The 25063-nt window shown below is 32.4% G+C and overlaps 1 protein-coding gene across 1 annotated transcript; it reads right to left on the reverse strand.

Annotated features, from left to right (window-relative positions):
* Positions 1 to 292: 292 nt before the first annotated feature.
* LOC121985818 (sucrose nonfermenting 4-like protein) lies at positions 293 to 24732 on the reverse strand. The gene is made up of 14 exons (XM_042539485.1): positions 24536 to 24732; positions 23941 to 24460; positions 23346 to 23433; positions 22850 to 23035; positions 19394 to 19501; positions 19249 to 19308; positions 18488 to 18577; positions 15463 to 15594; positions 11855 to 11999; positions 11590 to 11763; positions 4554 to 4617; positions 4343 to 4412; positions 809 to 926; positions 293 to 731 (listed from the first exon to the last, which is right to left on the reverse strand). Exons 2-14 carry the CDS (start codon positions 24063 to 24065, stop codon positions 604 to 606), a joined length of 1488 nt encoding a protein of 495 aa, XP_042395419.1. The 5' UTR covers positions 24066 to 24460; positions 24536 to 24732; the 3' UTR covers positions 293 to 603.
* Positions 24733 to 25063: the final 331 nt, after the last annotated feature.

Consider the following 25063-nt stretch of genomic DNA (forward strand, 5'->3'; position numbering starts at 1 on the left):
TCTAGATTTTGGAATTTGGAAGTATCAATAATAATCAACCTAGAGTTTAAGGACAGCCATCAGCCTCAAAACTTCTGTCAATACAGAAATTCTCTAAGCTTCTGTCAATACGAGCTTCTGTCAATACGGAAATTCAAAGATGGATCGGATTACATTAGATCTATTGTATATAATTTTATCCCGTTTTACAAAAGATTATTTCTGCGACTTAAAGATCACACGATAACAACTTTAATATTACACCAAGACTCCCCTTCACTTATAGAGCTTAAACAGATTTAAAAAAAGGGAATAAGATAATGAATATAATGCTGTTTGACAATAACATTAATGGTTTTCCATTGTCTCATTCATGTGCTCAAGATATATATGTACGGTGAACCATTAGCATTGCACAATTGGAATGGAAAATAATTTTCAAGAGCGAGATCAAAACTAGTTCCTCTCATCTACAGATCTCGGTGCGGCCAATGAATAGGGGCCAGACTAAACAATGAGGCCTATTGAATCAAGAAACAATCAAGAGGAAAAGATAAACATCTGCGTGTAAATAATTTCATTAGTCTTTTCTAAATGCTGTGGGCTAAACAACTTTTGGCAGAGTTAAATGATCCGATGGATGGCTTCGTTCGCTTGTCGCATTCTGAACAAGAACCTGAATACATCACTCAGCGAAATTATGCCTTCCACATGGTTAGTTGCATCTTCTACAATAATCACACGCCGTACCCCTAGATCAATTGACAGGAATATTTCAAGCACAGTTCATAGGTTAGAATGAAGAATTCAGATTTTAGTGATTAAATACCAGGATTTGCCAATTGCTCCATTACTTTCTGCAGGGAATCTGAGCGGAGACACGTATGGAAATGCTGCCCAGTTAAAGATACATGAGATGAACTTGCGTTGTTTTTGAGCTGCAATGCCTGAAATTTGTGAAAAATGATTGTAAAATTTATTTGTCTAAGTGAGCTTAGTGACAGTTGAGAGCTAGACAATGATGTAACTTTACACTTGTTCAACAACCTAGTCCACACTGGCTGTGCCATGTGACAATTAAGATTTATATATTCACCACCTTTTGTACCAAGAGGCAAACTTAGACTATCAAGAACAATATAATTTGATATTCACAGAAGAGCTAAGTAGATAATGCAGAAACAGAAGAATAAACGGGGTTAACTTGAGGATACCAATGATACTAGTTCAAAGTGGACCGGTAATGGCGACCATGAATAGACTTGAGTGATAGATTGAATTATAATATGCTTAAGGTGCATCTTGGGGTCAAACAAGTGTTAAGGTAGAGTTCTTCAATTGAGGCAAGTATTCTTACATGTTTCTCTATGTCATTTACCTTGTTTATGATTTAAATTGAGCTTGTGAAATGACTTTTGAGATAGATTGTGTAAGTTTTCAAAAGGGGAAACTTAAATATCCTCAAATGATGAGTTTGGGGATACAAATAATGCTATTTGAGGCTATAGACGGGAATACAGTTGATTTCCTATTTTTGTTATATATAATCTTAAACTTGTAGATCCAATGTGGCTCAACTCTTCTTCAAGACCCCACATTAGCAGGAGTTTCTTGCACCCCATTATAATCTTAAACTTATCATGCTCTGGGAGATTTATACATGTAGGTGAAACACAGGCAGAGGGAGTTGTTTTCTCCATAACTCTTGTTTAGTGATAACTATTTTTAATTTACTTGTTCTATGTGATATTCTCATTCAATTGTCTCTTCAAAATTATGCCTTAGATAACTATTCCATAACAAACTAACCAACAATTGAAACTTTTAAAAGAGATAAAAACTTACGGTAGTCCCTCAAGAGAATATAAATCAGTCTAAGAAACACCTAGAATAAAATAATGTGTAATTACTTGTATCAAAATAGAGAAAGTGATAAGGCATGAAATCTGGCTTGGACCCCATGCTCCCAAGGGATTATGGTACATTAGTGCAATATGGGCATATTGGAGCAAATATCCTGACACAGCTGAGTGCAAGGGCTTTAAACCCATGCGTTATGTGAATCTTTTGACTATTTTTGTTGTCTATCACAAATAGAGTACTGATCCTTTCAAGTGAGATTATTTATGTGAGAGATTTATAGAAGTGGGTATTGTGTTTCACCAAAATCACAAGTTATAATAGTGAAACGGGAGAGCAAGTGATCAGATGCAAAATAATACAATGTGTTTTATTGTCATAGAGAATTTGGAGAATATAAATATCATGCATTTGTAAGTAGATGATAATGATGAATAAAGTGTTGTAGATAATGAGAATCTAAAAAGGAATATTTCTAAGTGCAAACACAATACCTCAACAGACATGCCTCCTGATTTTAAAAGATAAGCCAGTATGTGTATAACCAACAACAATCTTGACTTGAATACAAGATCCCTGGTATCAAGGATTGCTCTCGGCATAGCACTCTTAAGTTGGTTGTATCATATAAAGTACCAGCAATGTGCTACAGATTTCTCCATGTGGATAATATTATCATCATTGGTTCACAAATTCACCCGAGGTTTAACAAAGAACTATTATACACAGCATACAAATCTAGTTTTATAATGTTGAGGACCCTAGATGATTATACTTGAAAAAAGAAGTCAAATACTACCATATGACCACAAGTTATAAATTCCATTGGGCGGAAATCCATCAACGGCAATCCAAATGATGATATGGCTTCCCATGGTCAAAGGTGAAAAATACTATTCCATATTAAGTATTGTATTGCCAATAATGAGTGACAAATCCCATAAAAGGATATTGTAATTTAAAATAATGCTATAAATACAGCTAAATGCAACGCTTGATACCCGTATCACATATGCAATTTTGATACCATTGATTCATATAGTAACTTGATCCCAGTATCAAACTACAGGTCCAGTGTCATATGCTTCTTACGTTAACTGAAAAAGTTTAAGATTATGATGCAACCAATCAAACTTTGTAATAAAAAATGCTAGGTAATTAGAAACAATCATCATCAAAACCGTAAATGTATTAATTATTTGGGATCAAATATAGAAATTGCATTCCAACGTTGAGCTCCATGCAATCCTATAATAGTAATGATCAATTTTTTTAATAACAATGACTAATGTTCCATGCACCTTCTAATCTTCCACTCTATTATATTCTGATATCTCTATGTTTTTTTGTTTTACCTATCTAGCAACTCCACACATTTTAGCATTCTCCTCTACTACAATAACTTTTTTATACATGTTGCTTCCTAATAGCGAATACTATAGTGGGTCATACTACAATCTTATAACCATTTGATCACTCATTCTTTACCCTATTAACGAACAATGGTATCTTCATCAGCATCCCATTGTCGAATAAGATAGTTAATAACAATATGTGCAAAAATTGAATGTAGCAAAGACAAGAACTTCAACAAAAGATAAAATAGCAACAATATTAATATTTATAACTAGCAATTTGTGTCATATCATGTTAATCATATCATTCATGTATAATAAACCTACATATATATATATCATGTTAATTTACTAACAAGTTATGGGGCATCAAAAGCAGTGAATATTTTCCAAATTAATTCACTGAATAATTAGGTCAAGTTATTTGACTTGTTTACTTCTTTGAGTTATCCTGTATAATTTTCGGTTCTCGATGGAAAAAAAAACATCTCCATGGAGAAAATTTCAAATAGCCAACCCTAAATAGTTGGGACTGACCTAGCTTGATGAGGATGACATTAGCAACCTATAGGGCAGTAAGGTGGTGAGTTACAAAATCATATACAAATTCATCTGCATGATGTCATTGGACAAAATAATTAACACATAGAGTACAAAGGCAGAATAGGATCAATTTTAGCCAACCTAAATAGTTAGAACTCATGACTGTAGTCGCGAGTATAAACTAGTCTGATCAGAATTTAAACCATGCACCTAACAATATGAGAAAAGTTGAGTAAGTGTTCATAATTCAAAATAATAATAGGTGAACAGATGGCAAGCCTCATACAAACTATCCAGCAGCAGGCTGTTTAGAACTGTGATCAATGTAACCTTAAACCTTAAGGATTAAAATTATATTATCACAACATAACCACATCTGTTCCAAAAATGAGATAAGATGTTCACTGTTCATGTGGGCAAATACAATAAGAAGATTATGGATGAAAAATAGATCTGACTACAAACCCAAGTAATGATTTGCCAAGTTCCAAAGCAAGGAGTGAAAATTCACATTGCAAGAGAAGTCTGAATTCATCTCAGATTAATATAATAATTCAGGCATTCCAAGGATAGAAGGAATTAATATAAGAAAGTTTCCACTTTACCTGGTAAATACTTGTTTCATCCAGGTGAATTCGTGCATAAACCTTGTCTTTAGCCAAAGATATGATGTCGCTGAAGTTGCAATATAGGACAAAACTTTTAATAGAGAAATTGGAAGATTGCAGGTGTATGAGATGTAATAAACTTGTATGTTAAGTATAAATTTTGGAATAAATTGAAAGAGTACAGCTGTATTGAGTTTGAATAGAATACCTTCTAGAGTATGTGTCCAACAAGCAGTCATTGTCATCAACTATTGGAATTGAACTAACTTGAGCTGCATATTGATTGGTGATGTAATATAAGCTAACTTGGTGATAATGAAGTTGAGAGAGAACTATTTAAGTGAGATAAATAAAGTAAAAGAGAAGAATTTGTGGATAAATAAATACATAAATTTCCTGAAATAAATACATTAAATATGAAAAAGAAGATGAATGAGATTTATTTGTGAATGAAGGCTTATAACAAAGCCTACTTATGATTTTTTTTTAATGATATTCATAAATATGTGCCAATTATTTAACATTGGCAAAACAATCAAGTAAGATTTTAAAAAATAAACTAAAAATAACAAACCAATTGAAAGAATCGGACCACAAAAATTAAAAGACAAACTTAAATGAAGTTGATGCATAGTTTTAATTCTTTAATATATAATTGTTAGGAAATTTCAGCAAGGTCAACTGACACCATCTTAGCTACCGTCCCTGCATGGTGATGAGAGGATATGTGAATTAATTCAAAAGAGTCAAGAATTTAGACTTTACAAACATGGCAGGAACAGGAGTGCAGCTTGAAAATAGAAAATTGATCTGATTATATTAAAATGATTATCACATTATGAAGGTTAAAATAACAGCTACATAAGATCATCAAAGCATATAAAAAGAGGAACAATAAAAAGAACAGAATTTGAAATATATTATTTTATTTTTTCAATTTGATTGAAGAACTTCAGCGTACATCCTAGTCAATCCTTTTGACAAATTATATGATGTTAAACCAAATTAGGAACATGACAAAGCTGGGTTTCAACGCAATAGCATAAAGAATATACAACAATAATAACCAAGTTTTATCCCACTAGGTGGAGTCGACTATATAGATCTTTTTACGACATTGAGTTCTATCTCCTACAATATCATCATGTATACTTAAATAAATTTTATCTTGTTTTATTGTTACTAATCAAATCTTTTATGATCTTTCTTTTCCTTGTTAGATGTGTGTGTTTATCATAGTTTCACATCGCCTGAAGCATTTATTGGTCCTCTAAGTACAATGCTCGTATCATCTTAAACGTCTCTCTCAGAATTTTCCCTCAATAGATGCAACTCCGACTTTATCTCTAATGCTCTCATTTTTTTATTCTGTCTATCCTCGTATGTCCACACGTCCAGTTTAACATTCTCATCTCTGCAACTCTCATCTTCTACTCATATGCTCGAGTCATAGCCCAACATTCAGCTTCATATAACATAGCAGGTCTAACTACAGTTTTATATAACTTTCCTTTAAGTTTTAGATGTACTTTAAGATCACATAAAACATCCAACACTCTTCTCCATTTCAACTATTTTGCTTGTATTTTATACAAGACATTTCTCTTAATCTCTCAATCGTTTTGCCAAAATGATCATAAATATTTAAAGCTCTTAGTTTTAAGTAACGCGTCATCTCCTATCTTAACAACTGTCTCATTACATCTAATATTATTAAACTTAAATTTCATATATTTTGTTTTTATTCTACTAATCCTAAAACTTTTCTCTTATAGTGTTTTCCACCCAGATTCTAATTTAGCATTTACTCCTTCACTTATTTCATCTACCAAAATAATATTATCTGCAAACAACATACACCACGATACTGTGCCTTGAATGGGTACAATGAGTTCATCCATAATTAGTGTAAAAAGATAGGAACTTAGAACTTATCCTTAATGTAACTTTAATTTTATTGGAAATAATTAAAAGTTTTTATTTTTAGTTTGGTCGTTATATCCTAATACATAACTTTAATTAGTTCAATATATGTTACACTAACATTTTTCTTTTCTAGAATTCTCCATATAATTTCTTCTAGTACTCTATCATAAGCTTTTTCTTAGTAATACCATATGCAGATCTTATTTTTATTGCCAAAATTTTCCAATTAGTTGTTCAAAAAGATGTATAACTTCTATTGTCTGTTGGTGTAATCAGGATTTTAATGTTTGACAATGTACCTAAGTCTGGTCAGTTTGACTAAGCGTTGATCCAAATAGGACTTAATATTTAGAAGAGATAACTCTAGTCAGGATGACTAACAAGGGAACCTCCTAATTGGAGGTTAGGCAAGGCAAAATCCAGGCAGGTTTGTAGGACCAGATGTTTGCAAGGGCAAATCCTAACGGGAGGTTAGGCAAGGCAAAGTTCAAACAGCTTTATAGGACCAGATGTCTAGCAAGGATAAGTCTTAACCAGAGGTTAGACAAGGCAAAGTCTAGGCAACTTTGTAGAACAGGATGTTTGGCAAGCGTAAGTCCAAGCAGGTCAAAGGTGACCGGATGCTTGGCAAAGGAAAATCCTGAGGAGTGAAGTCTGGGTGGTGGGATCCTAAGGAGTAAGCTTTAGGTGATAAAGCCTTGGATGCAGTTCAAGCATGAAGCCTAGTAGGTTGGGTAGACTTACAGGAGTGCGGCTTGATCCTAATGGATTAACCCTTAGGTGGTAGACTTGAAGGGACCTTCAAACAAAAGATAAGCCTAGTAGATCATGTAGACTTTCGGGAGTGCGGCTTGATCCTAAGGGATTGACCCTTAGGTGGTAGACTTAGAGGAGGGACCTCTAAGCAAAAAGTAAGCCTAATAGGTCGGTAGACTTACATATATGTGCTAGGTTGTTGTTTGTGTTTTGTAAGGTTGTTTTGCAGAAACTTGGAGCTCGAAGCAAAATAGAAAAAGGACAAATGCAAACGGATGAATCGGACTTGACTCAAGTTGAACTGGACCGAGGTCCAGTAGACCGAAACAGGGTTCGGTAGATCGACTGGGTTTGGTTCTAGATTGTTGAGTTATTTTAAATGTTGACATAGAAGTTGATGTGGAAAAAGATTAGGTTCAACTTAATGATTTGGATGAGGATAAGGATAAGTTAGATGATGTGGATAAAGATAAGACTTGATCCAAATATGACTTCATCCAGATAAGGACCTGATCCAACTTTATAAAAGAAGACGAAGGCTCTACATTCATGAACATCAATTCTCTACTCTACGGTATTCGACTTTGCACTCAAAAGACGACAAGGCTATGCTCATGCGACCGAGGAAGTGCTAGGAAGAGTGCGTGCACTCAAGAATTCCGGACGGATCAACAACACTATTTGTAATTTTCATTATAAGTTGTACTTTGTTTTATATCTCTTGTGCCTGTGCTTAAAGTGTAAGACGAGTTTCTCTGCCTCCGGAAACTTCCAAAAAGGAGACCACTAGTGGACGAGTGTCTCTCGTGATTAGGCCTTGGACGTACTAACAGTGGGGGATTAGGAACCAAGTAAATCCGCGAATCTTTTTTCCTGTTTTGTTTATTATTATTCCACTGCATACTAACTCTGATAGAAAGACGAATGAACGAAGAAATCAAAAAGAAAGACGATCGATATTCACTGCCTCTAACGACGTGCATCGATCCTATATTGTCGACCTTCCAAGTATGAACCCAAATTGATTTTCGGTGACCGTGATCTCCTTCCTTAATTTTTTTATTAGACTTTTATAAAATTTCAAGGTATGACTCATTAGTTTAACATCCCTATAATTTGCACAATTTTATATATCTCCCTTGTTTTTATATAAGAGAACTAGGGTATTTACCCTCTATTGATCAGACATTTTTTTAGTTTTTAATATCATGTCAAATAATTTCGTAAATCATTTAATACCTTGTTTCCCTAGGCACTTTCATACCTCTATCGGAATATCATCAGCCCAATGACTTTTCCAATATGCATCCCATTTAAAGCTTGTTCTACTTCTAAAGTTTTTAAAATTCTACAATAAGATTTTTAATTTTTATACTCATTTGATGTACTTTAATTACCTAAGCTAAATTGATCACCTAAATCTTCATTAAAAAGTTGATAAAAATATCACTTCCATCGCTCTTTTATTTCTCTATCGTTTAGTATTATTCTATTGCATTCATCTTTGATACATCTTATTTGGATAAGATCTCTTGTCTTCCTTTCTCTCACTTTAACTATTCTATAAATGTCTCTTTCCTCCTTTTTTATCCAATTTTTGATATAATCGTTCAAAAGTTTAATTCTTTGCTTCATTCATTACTTTCTTAGTCTCTTGCTTGGCTATTGGTATATTTTCTTAAATTTTTCTCGTTCTTACAAATATATAATTCTTTATAAGTTGTTTGTTTTCTATTTATTTTCTTTTATACTTTCTCATTCCACCATCAAAATTTCTTGCATAGTGGTGAATGTGCCTTTGACTCACTAAGTAAACTCTTAACTACTATTTTCAACTTTGATATCATCTTATCCCATGTCATATTAGGGTCCCTATATAATTCAGCTAATACTTCTACTCACACCTTCTCCTTAAATATATTTTGCTTCCCATCCTTTAATTTCCACCACTTAATTTTAGGAGTAGTATATATTTTCTTTCTATTGAAACTATGCTTGAGGCGTATATTCAATACTACTAACCTATGTTGGGTAGTTAAGCTTTCTCTTATAATCTTTACAAATTTTTCTATCCCTCTTCCTAACCATAAAAAAGTCAATTTGTGATTTATTATTCCCACTTTTGAACATGACCAAGTGTTCTCTTTTTTTTTTAAAAAAAAGTGTATTAACTAATATAAAGTTATATATTATCGCAAAATCCAATATAGTTTTCCCTTCTTCATTTCTCGTTCTAAACCCATAACCCTGATGTACCCTCTCATATTCTTCATTTTTTACTCCAGCAAGTTCATTTAGATCATCTTCTATTAAAATAATTTTATTTGACGGAATGTTTTGTAATATTTCATCTAGGACGTCCCAAAACCTTGATTTGGTAGTTTCATTTAATTCTACTTGCGTGCATATACATACTAATTACATTCATAATTTCTTTGATCACTATTATCTTAAAGGCTATAATTCTATCTTTTTTTCTAATTACTCCTACAACTTAATCTTTTAACGAACTATTTACAACAATACTCACTCAATTTCTTATTTTACTCTTTTCTATGTACCATAACTTAAAATTCAAGTTCTTTATTATCTTTGCCTTCTCGCCTACTCATTTTGTCTCTTGTACACACAAAATACTAATTCGTCTCCTGATCATCGCATATACTACCTCACTTGATTTACCAGTAAGAATTCCTATATTTCATGTTCCAAATCTTAGACCATTAGTTTTTCTATAATATTTGTTCTTATCCAACCTATGATATGAGAACTCTTTCCTATTTAACACTAGACTTGAGTTTTTATGGAGATGTAACGGTCCTTGTCGATACGTTATAGTTGGACCTTGCAACACGAACTCTTGCATATTTAGCACTACATCCGAGTTCTGGAGATGTAGCGATCCTTGCTGAGACGTTATAGTCGGACCCTGCAACATGTTCCTTCTAGTGGAAGGACCTAACATTAACATAATAGTTTAATGGATCTATTTATTAAACATATGTCATAGTTTAACGTCGATTGACAACTTAACGCAACCCTCCTTTATCTGGGCTTAGGACCGACGTTCGTCATGGGCGGAGTTTAGCATAAAGAATATATTTTCTTGAATTCAAGTGAACTAGAAAAAGTTCTCAAAACAACAACAAAGTTGAAAATTCTAGTTGCAGAACTTTATCTAATCACATGATAACAACAAACAATTTAACTTTAAACTTAATTTGCCCTTCCCAAAAATGACCACTAAAACTTCCAGTGGATACTATAGGCTGATGTAGGCAACCCTACATAGTATCAATTAGTACGATTAAGACAAAGGTCAATTCTTGGTAGCGAAATACTTGTCAGGTTCCTGCCCTCTCCCATGCAATGGTCACTATTTAAAAAAACAAAAAAATCACTCGTGATTTAACTTTCTACAAATGATTGTCACCCTAGTCGTGTGGGAAGCCCGGGGTCAGCATATGACCTTTTGCCATCAATCAATACAATTAAGACCGTTAAAACTTTTTATGAGGAATTATTCTGAATGGATTAACATAGTTTTGTTGATTAATACGATCAATTTGGAGTTCTCCTGCACTGATAAAGGAAGCTCCTAAAATTAGAAAATTTCAACAAGTGCACCTAATTTCAGAAATTCTGACAGACCACACCTTTCTCTTGCATTTTTTTTTCTTTTAGATACCCATAATACCCTTCTTAATCCAATTATCTGCTCATTCATAAGAGTCATCAAGGTGATATGGTCAAATCACCTTGATGGCCCTAAAGATGTCAAAATGCAACTAACATCATATCTAGAATAAATATCGCCTAAAATATGCTTTCATTTTACTTTTGTATTTAATGCAAAGAAAGAATGTCAAATAATTTAGTCAAATCACCTTAATGAACCTAACCATGTCAAAATGTAGAAATAAAACTATATTTGAAATCAACATCATCCTAGAATCACACCCATGCTCAGGTTTTTGTATTTTGTGCATGAGAAGGCAATAAAGGTGATTAGCTAAATCAGGTTGATGATTTGAAACAACTCATATAAAAATTTAAATATAACTCACTCTCACAAATCTAATGGTACCCTTATTTGTCCAGTGAAAACATTTAGACCCTCAAAAATATCTAAAAAGAAAAACATTAGCATTTACAACATCAATGCGATTTTGGGTATCTAAAAGGAAAAAAAACAAGAGAAAATGTGCCCTTTGGCATATTTAAAACCATGTCAAAATGCAGCATTTATTGTACCCACACATTAGAAACAAACATACTGAAATAGAACATCATTTTGTATGTGTGGAGGCGGTGAGAAAGGAGATTAAGACTTTGTTCATCCTCATGATCAATTACTATAATTTCTTATTAAAGACTAAGAGGAGTAACAAACTGGGAACATATGATATATATTCTTCAACTTGAGAGGGAGGATAAAATGGTACTTGTGTAGTATATAAAAGTTGAGATAGTTCTTTGGCTATCAACTTGACCTAACTTAATCCAACACTAAAAAATTTACCTTGCACCATTAACAAACTTAATCAAAGACTTGAGTTTACCTTGCACCAACAATGTTAAAGCACGACTTAGTGATTCATTCGGTTTCAACTTTACCAGCTCATTCCCATTTGATTCACCAACTCTTGAAACCCATGTGCCCAAAGGAATAGTACATATTGCTTGTTGCAAAATGGGCACTGAATTAGAAAATTGCCTAAAATGCCTGCAGATACCTGAAATTTTAAGACAAATTTTGATGAGAAAGCATCAGTTACTTGTCATTAAGGAAAACTATCCTGGTAGTTAATAAATTTTAAAACTTACATCTTAATATTCCTGAAAGGGATGCAAGATGAAGCAAATGTGGGAAGGAATCCTCTTGCAACAATGAATGAACTATTGGAATTGTAGCGATGCGATTTTGCAATATTTTCAGTGCTACTTCTTTCAATGAATCATAAGGCCCAGCCTAATACCAGAGAAGACATTCACTGATGGTGATCTCAAAATTTGAATGGTGAAAACCAGTTGTACTTACATTGATAACATATCTAAATTAATGATAAATACATTTATATATGAATTGAAACAAGCAAGACACAAAGAACAACTTGGAGGACTAAAATTCAGAGTAGAAAAAAGTCAAATGTGTAATGATAAAATGAACAACTCTGACAAGCAACCAAGACATCTAAATAGATTGGTGAAACAAAAATCAGGCATAATCATGAAAGGAAGGGTGATGCAAACAAGGAAAAGAAGCATTGGTTTGAATTTTGATTTGGTTGACAATTGTTTTATTTAAGATAACATGTAGTTTGGTTTGTCTAAGTTTGGCTGGAGTATTTTTAAGTTGGTACTAGTTTAATGTGCATTCTTAGCTCAGTAGGAGTTTTTTTTTACTTGATAAGAATTTATTAGAACCATTATACTTCTCAATTAGTGGTATCTCTTTCCTTATGTAATTGATATCGAGTATATAAAAAACTATTATGTCTATATGTATTTTTAAAATTTTTTATAAATATGATTTCCTCTTCAACTTGGTATTTGAGATTTTTTCTTTGTGTGAGATAGTTATCCCATTCTTCATAAATTTCATCCCAATTCTCTGTCATTTGAGGATTTGATTTGGTGTGACATCAATTTAGTATCAGAACATTTTTGCACCATATCAATGAGCGACAGAAAATAAAGTCTAGAAAAAATTATGCCATAAACATGATTGTCATAAGTTTCCTAAAAACGAAGAAAAAACTACCGATGGGCAATATATCTTGTTTGCATATGGATGATGTTAGTGTTAGGTTTTGAATGAAAAAAAATCAAAGCATATTCAGGTAGGCTAACTTGATGGAACATCTTTTACAAACATCAGATTCCTATAGAATAAATACTGATATAGTTTTTCACTTAACACAATAAGGCAAGAAACTGAAAAACAGAAAGCCAGAAAGAATAACAATGAGAATTTGGCACTAGATTATAGCAGAGAATTACACAATCCTTCAACAAAAGTACACTATCGTATATATCTGATTAAATAATCAGAAAAAACAAATTCAAGGAACCTATTTCAGTTGTGCATACAATTAGCCAAGATGGATGCACATGAAATTTAAAATAAATAAAAGTTTTAAATATCTTAAACAAGGTTTAAAATATTAAACCATCTATCTTCAACCGTTCCAGATTTCAATAACGTATCATGTCATGCTGACACGGTTTTGATACTTAGTTAATTAAATTATTAATAACATAATTAATTTTACTTAATTTAAATTATAATTTTAAATTAATTTTTATTGCAATTAATTATTTAGTTAATAATTAATTAGATTGCTATATGTTTATTTTTGTTGATTAATTTGGTTACCTTAGTTTTTAAATTAAAAATGTTTGTAACCATTTAGTTTTAATTTTTATCTATAATTACTCAAATGCATACTTCTATTAATTTATACTTATAATCTATTCAACTTTTTGCCAAAACACAGAAATGAGCAACACTTATAAATTTAACATGGTTTACTTTCAAATTTTGTAACATTGAAGCAATTTTAGATTGGTCCGTCAATCTTCATTATTGATGTAATTTTGTTAGAAATAAATAAAATTATGTGAAATTATTTATGAGCATCTGATAAAAACTTTTGAGCATTAAATATCAAATTATTTTATATTTGGTATAATGAAACCCTAAATAAAAACTATTGGTTGTGGTGAAATGATTTTAAATCCTATCACTTAATTTTAATTTGATTTTGTTTGTTGTACATAGTTATTATGATTGCTTCAGTTAAGCGATATGAAACTACAATAAATATGAACATGAAACGAGGAAGACCAAAAAAGACTTAATTAACAACTATAAATTAAATAAAATTTATTTAAATATAAATGATGATATAGCAGAGAATAGAGCCCAATGAAATAGGAGGATCCATGTAGCCAACCGCACCTAGTTGGATAAACTTGGTGGCTGTTGAACATAGTTACAATTATTAGAGTGAACAAAAAATAAAGTTATTCAAAGTTTTTCAAATTTCAAGACCTAACATATTATATGTCAAATTGAAACAAAAATTTTAATTTTGTAATTAAATTTAATAAATTTTATCATAATGATTTTTTTTTTAAAAATAATATATAAAACTTAATTACTGAATTAAATTTAAAATTTTCAGATTTAATTTTTTTTTGATAAAATCACATTTTAATTTGAAAATAGAGTTTTTTTTCAAAAAATAACATGCAGGTCTACTACAATCATAATGTAATATTCCAATAAAACAGATTTTAAAAAATGAAATATATATATATATATATATATATACACATATATATATTATTTATTTAAATAAATTTTTATTTATTTGAAACTATTGTTTTTTTTGCTTGTTTAGTCTTTTCCACTTTACAAAAGTTAGTACATGAAAAATTCTTCACCCATGTTAAATACCAATTATTATCTTATTTAGATTTTTATATTTTAAATTATCTTTAAAATCTTTTAGATAACTAATTAAGCTAAATGAAATTAATATTTTGAAATCTGTATTGGAGTGTAAGTTGATTTAAGGTTAAATAGAACTTATTAAACAGGAAGATTTATTTTGGTTTATTCAAAAAATAAACCAAGTTTATATATAGGATAATCTGATTCCATCATATTTAATTAGGCTAGTCATATTTTTATGAGGCTAGGAATTCTTTAATTATTAAATTAGCTATATTTTTTTCTCCCGTTCCTACATATAGGCATCCCACCTGTAGCTGTCTGCTGCTCACGGCCACCCACAACCGCCTTCAGGTGGGCACCAAAGAAATAATAGAGGTGTGCCAAAAAAAACAGATAAATAGAAGCAACAAAGTGAGATTTTAGATAGGGAAGAACGGTAACAAATGAAATAAAAAGAGTGATAAAAATAATCAAATTTCTCAAAGCATTCAGCGACCACAATCTCTCCTATTTCTGTTGCAATCTCAAACTGTATAGATCAGTGTTATATTTATGTTCATGAAGGCTCCCATGTGCTAAGGCCTAAGCACTAGCCATATAATGATTATGATTATATAAAATGTGATCTAATGGAATTTTTAAGAAATTGTAAAGATGTTAGGTTTTCAGCCTTCAGATATAAAAATTAAGTTAGAAACTAAAAGTACTTTCATCTTTTTCTCCACATAAGTTCATGAAAAGAAGATACTTATGAATAGGAATAAAATAGTCTCACTGTGCTTGTAGAATAGTCAGAAACTTCATTTAAAAATTGAAAATAAAATGTCTCTCGGTAATGAACTAACTATTTCAGGTTAGTTTAAGAACACCTGTTGCAATCAGAGGAAGCTACATTTTAGAACTAAAAAAACAACTATCACACCAAGTCAGAAAGAACAAATAATAGAAAAAAAGCAGCCAGAAAAGTTACATGGATTAGCTGTCTCTGAGTAGGTCCATGCAAAACCATTTGGCTCGATAACTGTTGCTTTGCATCTTTCCAGGCAGAAATAGTATGTGTCTCGAGCTCTTCCTCTGTCAAATTTGAAGCATGACTACTTAACTGCGAAAAATTAAAAAAAAAATGAAGTAAAAGAAACATCAAAATGCAAATGTTAATTGGTACACTTTAAAATTCTGAAGCTATTGTCTGAGGATTAAATTTGCGAGAATGCCACGTGGGATATGTACATTGGTTTCATGATGCAGATCCTGTTTAAACATTGAATTTTTATCAAAAAAAAAAAAATCTGCGACAATAATAATAATAAATAATAAATCGAATCAATAAAATACTAAATTTATTTTTTAATAAAACTTTTAAATAAACAAAATAAATCAAACCAAATTGTCAAAATAAGATTTGGGCATTGAGTTGAAGTCAAATTGGGTTTGGATTGTGGTTTGAAATCTCGTTCCATGCTTAGCGAAATTATCAAAACGTATTGTTCTGGTAAATCACCAAAACTCAATATCATTCGGCACCAAGGTTTAAAATTCAAGGCGTGCAGTAATTTTGGTCTTTGATAGGAAAGATATTATTCTAGTATCACGACGCTTTAATGCATGGTGCCGATGACAGATTGGAAGTTGAAGGAGATGAAACAAAGGAAGGATACATTATTTGTGTTGAGTGGTGTTGAGTTTTGGTAATTTACCAGAATGATATGTTTCGACTGTTTCGCAATATAGTACAAATTTAAAACTTGCTCGATACAGATTGCTTTCTATGTTTCATCTCCTTCTTCAACTTCAATCCATTTACTACCGTCATGCATCAAAACATTGGCACGATACCGAAATAGTATCATTCCAACCACATATTGAAACTTCGACAAGGCTCAAGATTTTGAACCTCGGTTGGATTGACGCGTTAGGTAGGCATGGAAATTAGGGTTACATGGATTTAAAGTAGGGGTTAATTTGGACTTGTTTTGGCCAATTTTTGGCTGAACCAAAAATTTTTAAGTGGAGGCTTAGAATGATTAGTAAATTTTTTTGAGGAGTTGGAGATAATTTTGCCTCTCCTCTCTTTCTATATGGTGATTTCTCTCCCACACATCTTCTTCCTCCTCCACACACAACACGCTGGCCTTTCTCCTTGACACCTAACCCTCCTTCCTCCTCTTTCCCTCTTCTTCCAGCACCAGCAACCTGACCAGCCACTGCTCCCCTCCTCTATGCACCACGGGCAACATCCCTCTCTCTTCCTCTCCTCTCTCATTCTCATCCTCATCCTCACAGCCTCCGCTGCTGCTGCAACTGCTGTTGTTGTTTCCAACTATGAAACCATCCACCTTTGCAAGATTGTGTATTCTGCATCTCCACCTCTACTTTTTCAATTTTATATTTGGAAATATTTTTCTTACTTATCACAGATCTAGTTTCCTGTTTCCAACTAAATATCCTCATTATACAACCATGATCAGAATTCCTTTAAATGGCAAGATCCTACTTTTAGAGCCATTCATGATTGTCTATCTCTTGTTAACAAATTTACTGTAGCACAACTCTATGGTGCTCCATGGCAATACGAGCATCCCATATCCTAGCAGCTCAACTGGTGCACACGGTCATTATATCCCAAATAAATAAATATATAAAACAAATTCATTCTTTGATAAAAAATGCATGCATTGGATGGATTTAGAATTGTCATGTCAAAGTTCTCAAATATTTGTCTTTCCTTCACTTTTTTTTTTTGCATCTAACATATTAATATAAAAAAAAATATTTATCAATGAGCTGGAAAATATATGAATTGAGAAACTAGCAATACAAGAAATTACCAATATAAGTTCAACCCACTCCATAAATTTTGGTCAATGCAAAATAAAAAGTAATGACTACTAAATGTGTTCGAGTCTTTGAGGTGAAAAAGACTCAAAAAGTAAAACAATGTCTTAAAGACGAAATGACGGATAAAATATTTTAAAAGAAGATACCCTATGGAATGCTAAGTCTATGAATCCATCCATCCCAAAAAGATGTTACTTCTACACATCTAGTAGAGAATCGAAAAAAATCTCCCAGTGGAATCTAAGATTAAAATACAGATCCTATCCCACTGCAGGCCCTTAGCTCCTCTTCATCTTTTATTCACATATTGTTTCATCAGCATGGTGATAGCTTGTATACAAAAATGTGTGTCCTTAATTCATCATAATCCTGGGCAAGAGTTCTTCAGCATTGGATAACAGGAGTATCATTCAGGACTTCTGGTAACGACTATAACTTTTTAATTGTTGTTAAAACAAATAGAAAAATCACAAATGAAAGAGATACAGAAAACATTGTTCCCCTTTTTTTCCTTCTTTTGGAAGACTATTTAGATGCCACATCTTCTTTTATTTATTAAAATGCCTGACCTTTTCCTTCTACTATTTTCATTATTGATTCAGAGAAGTGTGTATTGGTAGAAAAATGTACTGACTAATTACGCACTGATACAAAGTCGAATCACATCTTTATGGTGTATCAAAAATCAGTGCATGAGGAAGTAATAGTGACAGAACAGAAGAAAAACTACATAGAAAGAGCATTTGAAAGAAAAAGGTGACAGATGATTTTATCATTCCAATATATATATATATATATAACAAATCAATTATAAGATATTTTGAACCTGAGGAACTCGGTTCTCAAGGAGCCAACAACAGATTACAAACTAGAATCTACATTTTGCCACAGCAATAGACAAATGTTCTATTAGTCAATCTAACAGCCAATACTAATCTACACAAAAATAGAAAATCAGATAGACCAATCCAACCAGAGAGATTTAATCAATATTCCAATATGAACTGATGTCATTTATGAACCCTAAACAAGTGAAAAAAGATGCTGCGAAGAAAAAAAATCCTACAAGTCTTGTACTTAATTTCAACAAGAAGCAGCTCCACTTAGATAAGAGAAAAAATTAAAATCCTGATTTGTCAATATTCAACTCTACCTACCTCTTTTAGAATTAATATAAAATCCAACGGACTGAGCACTCCCACAAATTCTCTACTGCAAGTATCCACTAAGGGAGCAACAGGAATACCCTGACAAACATACAGTTTGAAGGAAAAAATGCATCAGTAATTGAACATCCAATGAGTAATAAGCAAATCTATCACAGAAAAAATGTTCATAGTTCCACAAAAGAAGCTCTATACACATTGTGTCCATGATAAAAAAAAAGGGCAGCCCGGTGCACGAAGCTCCCGCCATGCAGGTCCCAGGGAAGGATCCATTGTACGCAGTCTTACCCTGCTTTTTGCAAGAGGTTGTTTCAAGGATTCGAACCCGTGACCGTCACATGGCAACAACTTTACCATTGCGTCAAGGCTCCCCTTCTAATTTGATCACATGCCTTACATTGTGTCCATGATATAAAAGCAAATTCTAGTAATTTGAACTCCAAAGCGTGAAACCAAATGGTTGTCCCTGTTTTTCTGTTAAACTGATTAGTTATATACATGAATCCAGTTTACTTATCTTCTGAGTGAGGTGGAATATACACACTCCTATGAATTATATCTCTAAATTAAATTTCTCTCAAACCTTTGTGATGGATTCAGGCAACAATAAACCATTGACTTACTGGAGATAATGTTTCCTCATTAATTAATTGATTTCTCTATTATATGAATATAATCAAATGAGAAAGAAAAATATAGTCATGAATAAAACTATAGCTTGAAAATGTTTCCACATCTACAGAGGATACTACCTGCTCATAAAGGATATGGAATGCTTGCTTTACTGGCAAACTGACTTCAAGAGCTATAACCTGCAGAATATTATGGTTACTGAATCAAGGAGTGGATAGTGTACTAATTTTGTTCACCATAGAAGGGAATAGTATAATAGTATACCTTCCCTGAATCAGGAAGCAACTCATAAGCAGCACAAGTGGACAAGAATTCAGATATGCGATCACAAGATATTCCAATATCAGCCTCTGAAATCCTCAAATTTGACACCTGCAAGGAAGTATCTGTGCATGAAATGGTTGGTCTAAGGAATGGGATTTGATCATCAAAAAAAAAAAAAAAGATTTGCATAGAATTAGGTACCTCTTTCACTAGACTCATATCTACTAAGGATATTTATTCTTCCTGATTAATGTAATTATACCTGTTTAAGCATATTTTGAATTTTTTCCTAGCATGCACCTGTATTCTACATGTATCTCTTCTTTCTACTATAAAATGCATGGTTTTTAAAAAGAGAAGCAAGTAGTTTGCAATCAAGTTACCAAGTGGTGCATATGCATCTTAGGAGAAATATAACCAGCATTACACTTTCAAAATATAATTTAAATAATAATTAAGAGATTACTCAAATAGCATACAAGTTTCTGTTGTCTACATGCCCAAAAAAAAAACTTTCACAAATAATCATTCCTTTGTATTAATTAGTTATTACATCCTTTCTTTTTAGTCAAAGAAGCTCTTTCTCATTCTATTGTTTTTTACCATGGTCATAAATACGTATCAAGATAGAATGGTCAAAAAAATCTTTGTAGCATTGTATCAGATAGGTAGAATTGGAAACCAGAATTGGTAGGCAAGTAACAATACAGAAAAGGATAAAATTATTCCATAAATGAGATTACGAATGATATTAAAAAATATTAAGAATTAGGCATTTTTTTTGTATCACTAAATGCGAAATTACTAATAATTTCTAATGGAAAAAATAAAAATATAAACTATAAATAATATAATTAATTAAATTTGATTAATAGAATAAATAAATCAGCATAATATCAAGTATTTGAAATCACTGCTAAAATTTTATTATTATTTGACAAAATCATTTAATAACTTGTTCTATCTATCACAATATGAATAATGAATAATTAACCTTTATTATAAAGAATAACTAAATAAATCCATATTATTAATATGAGATAAATTCATTTTATTGTTTGCCTCGCTTTTCATTTTGCATCAATATGCCCCATAGTTTAAAAATAGAAAGGAAATCCCTTGCCTTAACACTTTACTTCTCCCGTGGAAACAATGATTTCCTGAGCCCATGAGCTTGAAAACAAACTAAACAAATTGAAGTTTAAATGGATTAATTAATCAAATAGAATGAGATTAGGATTTTGCTCTATAGAAATGTGTTCCTTTTATTTGAAATGTTACTTATCACCTATAGCAAGGAAATGAGTTGTTTACAACTATGGTGTTCTTCTATTGGAGATCGTTAATGGACCATGCAATAAAAAAATGCCATGCAACCAATTGATATGGCAATAGGAAAAAAAGAAGGAAGAAGATAGGGCATCCCTTTCACACATACTGCGTGTGAGGAACCGAGTTGTTTTTTGATTCTAGCTCATTTGAGAAAAGATTATGATGAGTACTAAAGTAGTTTGAGAAGAAGAAAGTTGAAACTTGGAAAGGTTTAAGAAATACACACAAAAATTAAACAAGGAATATAAACTGAAATCACAATTTTACCTTTTCGAACTCTCACCTAGCCTTGTCGCATGTGTTGCACATAAATAAATAGGTCCTTTTCATTAGTATTGATGGAAGAGGGATATTTTATTTATATTTTGCAGACTATAGAAGTAAAATTTAATATTCTAAAATATAGGGAACAAAATGAAAAAATAAATAAGTCAACTAGAGGGTGGGCAAAATGAAATTTTCACTAATAATATCTATATTTTTCAATAAAAATCTAATATTCTTTAATGTTCCATGTTATAGGATTTAGTTGGATCCTTATTACATTTGAATCAGGTTTTATTCAAATAGAAATTTTTTAGGGATTTTGCTCGTGATCAACGGTAACAAAGAGATGGGCAAAATGTCATGTAGTGAAATACAAGTAGTGGCAAGCAAGAATGAACAAGTGAACTTTGAACTAATTGTCAATCTACAGATATGCCAAGGCTAAGAAATATGAGCGAGGAAGACTCACTCCTCATGAAAATTTGTCAAATTGAGCTGTATAGCTTTTCAAAATCATCCTAATTTGACAAGTTTCAACTAATATTGTCCATTTTTTACTCTTGATTTGACCAAACTTAATGGTTCCAACCCTTTTTTAGTGAAATCTAAATCATTTCTAGCTGATTTCTTTATAACTCTAGTACTTCTATACAATATTAATCATTATAAGATGCCTGATATATCAGAAAAAATTGAATAGATCTTTGCCATCTATGTTAATCATTATAAGATGCTCGATAATTCAGGAAAAATTGAATAGATCTTCACCAATAACCAACTTAGGGCTATATCTGAGAACACAAAATATTTTGACAACCATGACATTTTATACTTGGATTAAACTAAACCTAAACTAGAACAACCATCTTCTTGTCAACTTTATTCCTGAAGATATTAAATTTCAATAAATTTCTTTTATATATATATAGCTTGATGTATGTGAGTCATTGCATATGTATACGAGGACTTGTGCAACTGCATAAAACACTTTTTAAAATAATGGTAAATTGTTATTCATTTAAGAAACTTCCGTCTATCACTTAGTAGCAACTTGTATTGCCTAAGTAATATATCAGACGTAAAAGGTTCGACTATGAAGTTAAAATCTTGTAAAGCAATATATCACTCTTAAACGGAGATGACAAAAGAATTGCAACTCTATCATCTGCATTATCCCCTTTCATCTATTTTACATGTTAGATACAATCCTCTGATCTTGTATCAACGATTATGTTATAATATAACTCCACTATTGTTGCTTTTATTATTGATTCAGTACCTATTCAAAATTTGACTAGGAAACGCATGATAGTCATAGGATAGGAGACAGAAGGTAGTTAGGTCCACTAACTCATACATTATAACTTGCATGAGCACTGTTAAAGTTGTCTATTTATATCGTTTAACAAGAGCGAGTTAGGTCCTAGAAAACATCAAGACTGGTATGTAGTTGGATAGTGCAAATTGTCAAGTGTTGCACTTGTTGCCTGATAGGAATAGGTAGAAGTTCAATACCAATCATACAAAGGTCACTGCGGGCAATAAAGACACTGATATAGATGGTATAGCCGTATAGGGCATGATAAAAATAACAGAATATAATATGAATGATAGAAAGCCCAGTAATTATCATCTTTTCTCTACTCTCACATTCTCTTGAGGGGCTTATAGATCACCTCAAGATTTGCAGAACTTGCTTGAGGCATCAGTACTTCCATAAAATTTTCTCATGGCTTTTGTGATGCCAAGATAAATATGCTTATTCTCTAAAATCTACTGGAATACAGAGACCTCAGGATGCATAAATTTATTCTTGATGTAATAGTCAGAGTACTAATCATGTGATAGTGGACTTACCACAATTGGGGAGTTCTCATGGTCCACATCCATGTTCATTCTATTACCAGAAACCTCTGGATGCAAAAGAGCACGTACAGGATTAGCTTCTTGATTAAGAATAAGAGTGTTAACTATTCCATAAGCACTCATCACATGAGGCTGTTGTTCATCATGCCGCCATACACCATCAACAAAGAACATATACTGCCCATAAAGGTAATAAAGATGTGAGTTAAATGCACAAATTGAAAGAGAATCTCATGCACCTAAAGATTGGCATTTACATAGACTTAATCATGCACCGATAACCAAAGCAGCATAAAATTTAATGTTGTGCGACACATTTAAACTAATCAACATCAAAGAATCAGTTACACATGGTAAACTATTTGTTTTTCTTATCAAGGCGCATGCAAATCATACATATCTGAGACCAGAAAAGAAACATTTACTCTTCAAAAGAAGAAATACATTACAAATCACTGAGTCATAAGAACAATAAACTCATACTGACCTGATGAATGCCAGGTGATAAGCTGCACATAACCTGAAATACAGTAGAATCTCCCTCCACAGGGGCCATTTCTACCTGTTCAGTCCACCTGTGATGAAAATTAAAAATGATAAAATAGAAAGTAATGCCTAAATTTCTATATATGATAAAGTTCTATACTTATCATTTTGTGTTACAAAATTTTGCAAAAAAAATTGGAAACTATATATGCATGCAGATGTGCATCAATAAATGCATCAGTTTAGCGGTCCTGGTCATATAATTCTAGTTCATTATGATTAGTGACAATATCACTTCACAATCCACACTCTTGAGAATTCATAGAATAAACAAAGGGGGTATTTAAACAGAAAGTAAATGGTTCATAGAAATCAAGATTAGTATGTTCAAAGAAAGAATTTGTTTACTGCTTAAGATAGAGATGTAGATCGCTACATGATCGAGCACATTGTTCAGAATCTTTTTAGCAAAATTTAAAAAACTGATCAATGGAATAACTTCTGATTTCTTATTTTCTACGATTTTCACAACACAAATAATCAGAAGAAAATATTAGAAGAAAAAAAAAAGTAGTGTTCAAGAGGAAGGAGCTCACCTTGTAAACGAGCCAATCACAGAAACCCTATTCCCACCGTAACGCCAAACAAAGCTCCATGGAATTCGCACGCTACCAGAAATCCCACCTGCATCTTGTGTACAGTCGGTTCCAGCAGGAAACATCCGTCCAAGACTTTCAGAAAACACTGTCTAGTTAAAGATGCCTCGAATAATCTCAAGTAAAGTTATCACCCAAGTAAACCCGCCTCAACCTCCATTGCTTCTCTTCTACAAGAAACATCATGGATACAGCAAGAAGCAAATATATACTCCATCGAAATCAAAACCTCGAATTTATTTCTTCTGTGACAGGTGCCTCCAATATCACATGGCCAGTAAGTCACGGAGTTAGCTTTTGCCCACCGATTTGCCAAAGAACGACCATAAATGCGCAGTTTTGTTCGCTTTAAATCCAGGGAACCAGAAATGACAAAATCCCTCAATTTGAACGACACCTCGAGAAAACTATAGATATATATATAAATATATACAGGTATGGAGTAAACCGGACGCCAGACCTGCAATTTTCTAACAAGTGAACAAAAATCCAGAATCCCTCAACGAATTCAACCACAGTTTTTGTCGGAACTAACCTAGAAACCCTAATTTCCCGTCAGAATAAAAACTTAACCACCAAAACAGATCAACAACAACAACAACCAAATCAAGGCTTCCCACGGGAGCAAGCAGGGGCGGCTGAGACGAACGCTTTCATCAATCGCTCGGAGCAGCGGAGGAAGGAAAAAAAACAGACGTAGGAAAGAGAATAATGACGAAGATTATATTCCACTTCTGGAATTTGTTATTTATTTATCTTTATCCGGATTTTAAAAAAGTTAAGTAGAATGGTAAAGCGGAGGAGTAGCGAGCACGTCGGAGTGATCTGGACCGCAATGATCAGAACATACGGCGGATATTGCATCTCCAATCATGCCCGCCGTAGTTTTCCCTTCTATTAAACCCGTCTCTTACGTGGCAGAATCCGAGTGGTCATCCGGCTGTGTTAAACGAACAGGAGGCCGTGGCAACCACTCGGGAACTGCAATGGACGGTTAAGGAAGCAGCAGAGAGATTTGTAAAGGAGATATGTTTTCTTTTAGAACAGTGTTAAAAGTCAATCA

Source organism: Zingiber officinale, chromosome 5B (assembly GCF_018446385.1).
Source record: "Zingiber officinale cultivar Zhangliang chromosome 5B, Zo_v1.1, whole genome shotgun sequence".
NCBI lineage: Eukaryota > Viridiplantae > Streptophyta > Magnoliopsida > Zingiberales > Zingiberaceae > Zingiber > Zingiber officinale.

Excerpts from the sequence above, each read along its gene's own strand:
- LOC121985818 (XM_042539485.1), bottom strand. The coding sequence starts at position 24,065 with ATGTTTCCTGCTGGAACCGACTGTACACAAGATGCAGGTGGGATTTCT. Across the intron at positions 23,036-23,345 it reads TATCACCTGGCATTCATCAG|TATATGTTCTTTGTTGATGG; the intron begins GTCAGTATGAGT and ends CTTTATGGGCAG. Across the intron at positions 4,618-11,589 it reads TTTAACATTGTTGGTGCAAG|CTCAAGTTAGTTCAATTCCA; the intron begins GTAAACTCAAGT and ends ATCAATATGCAG.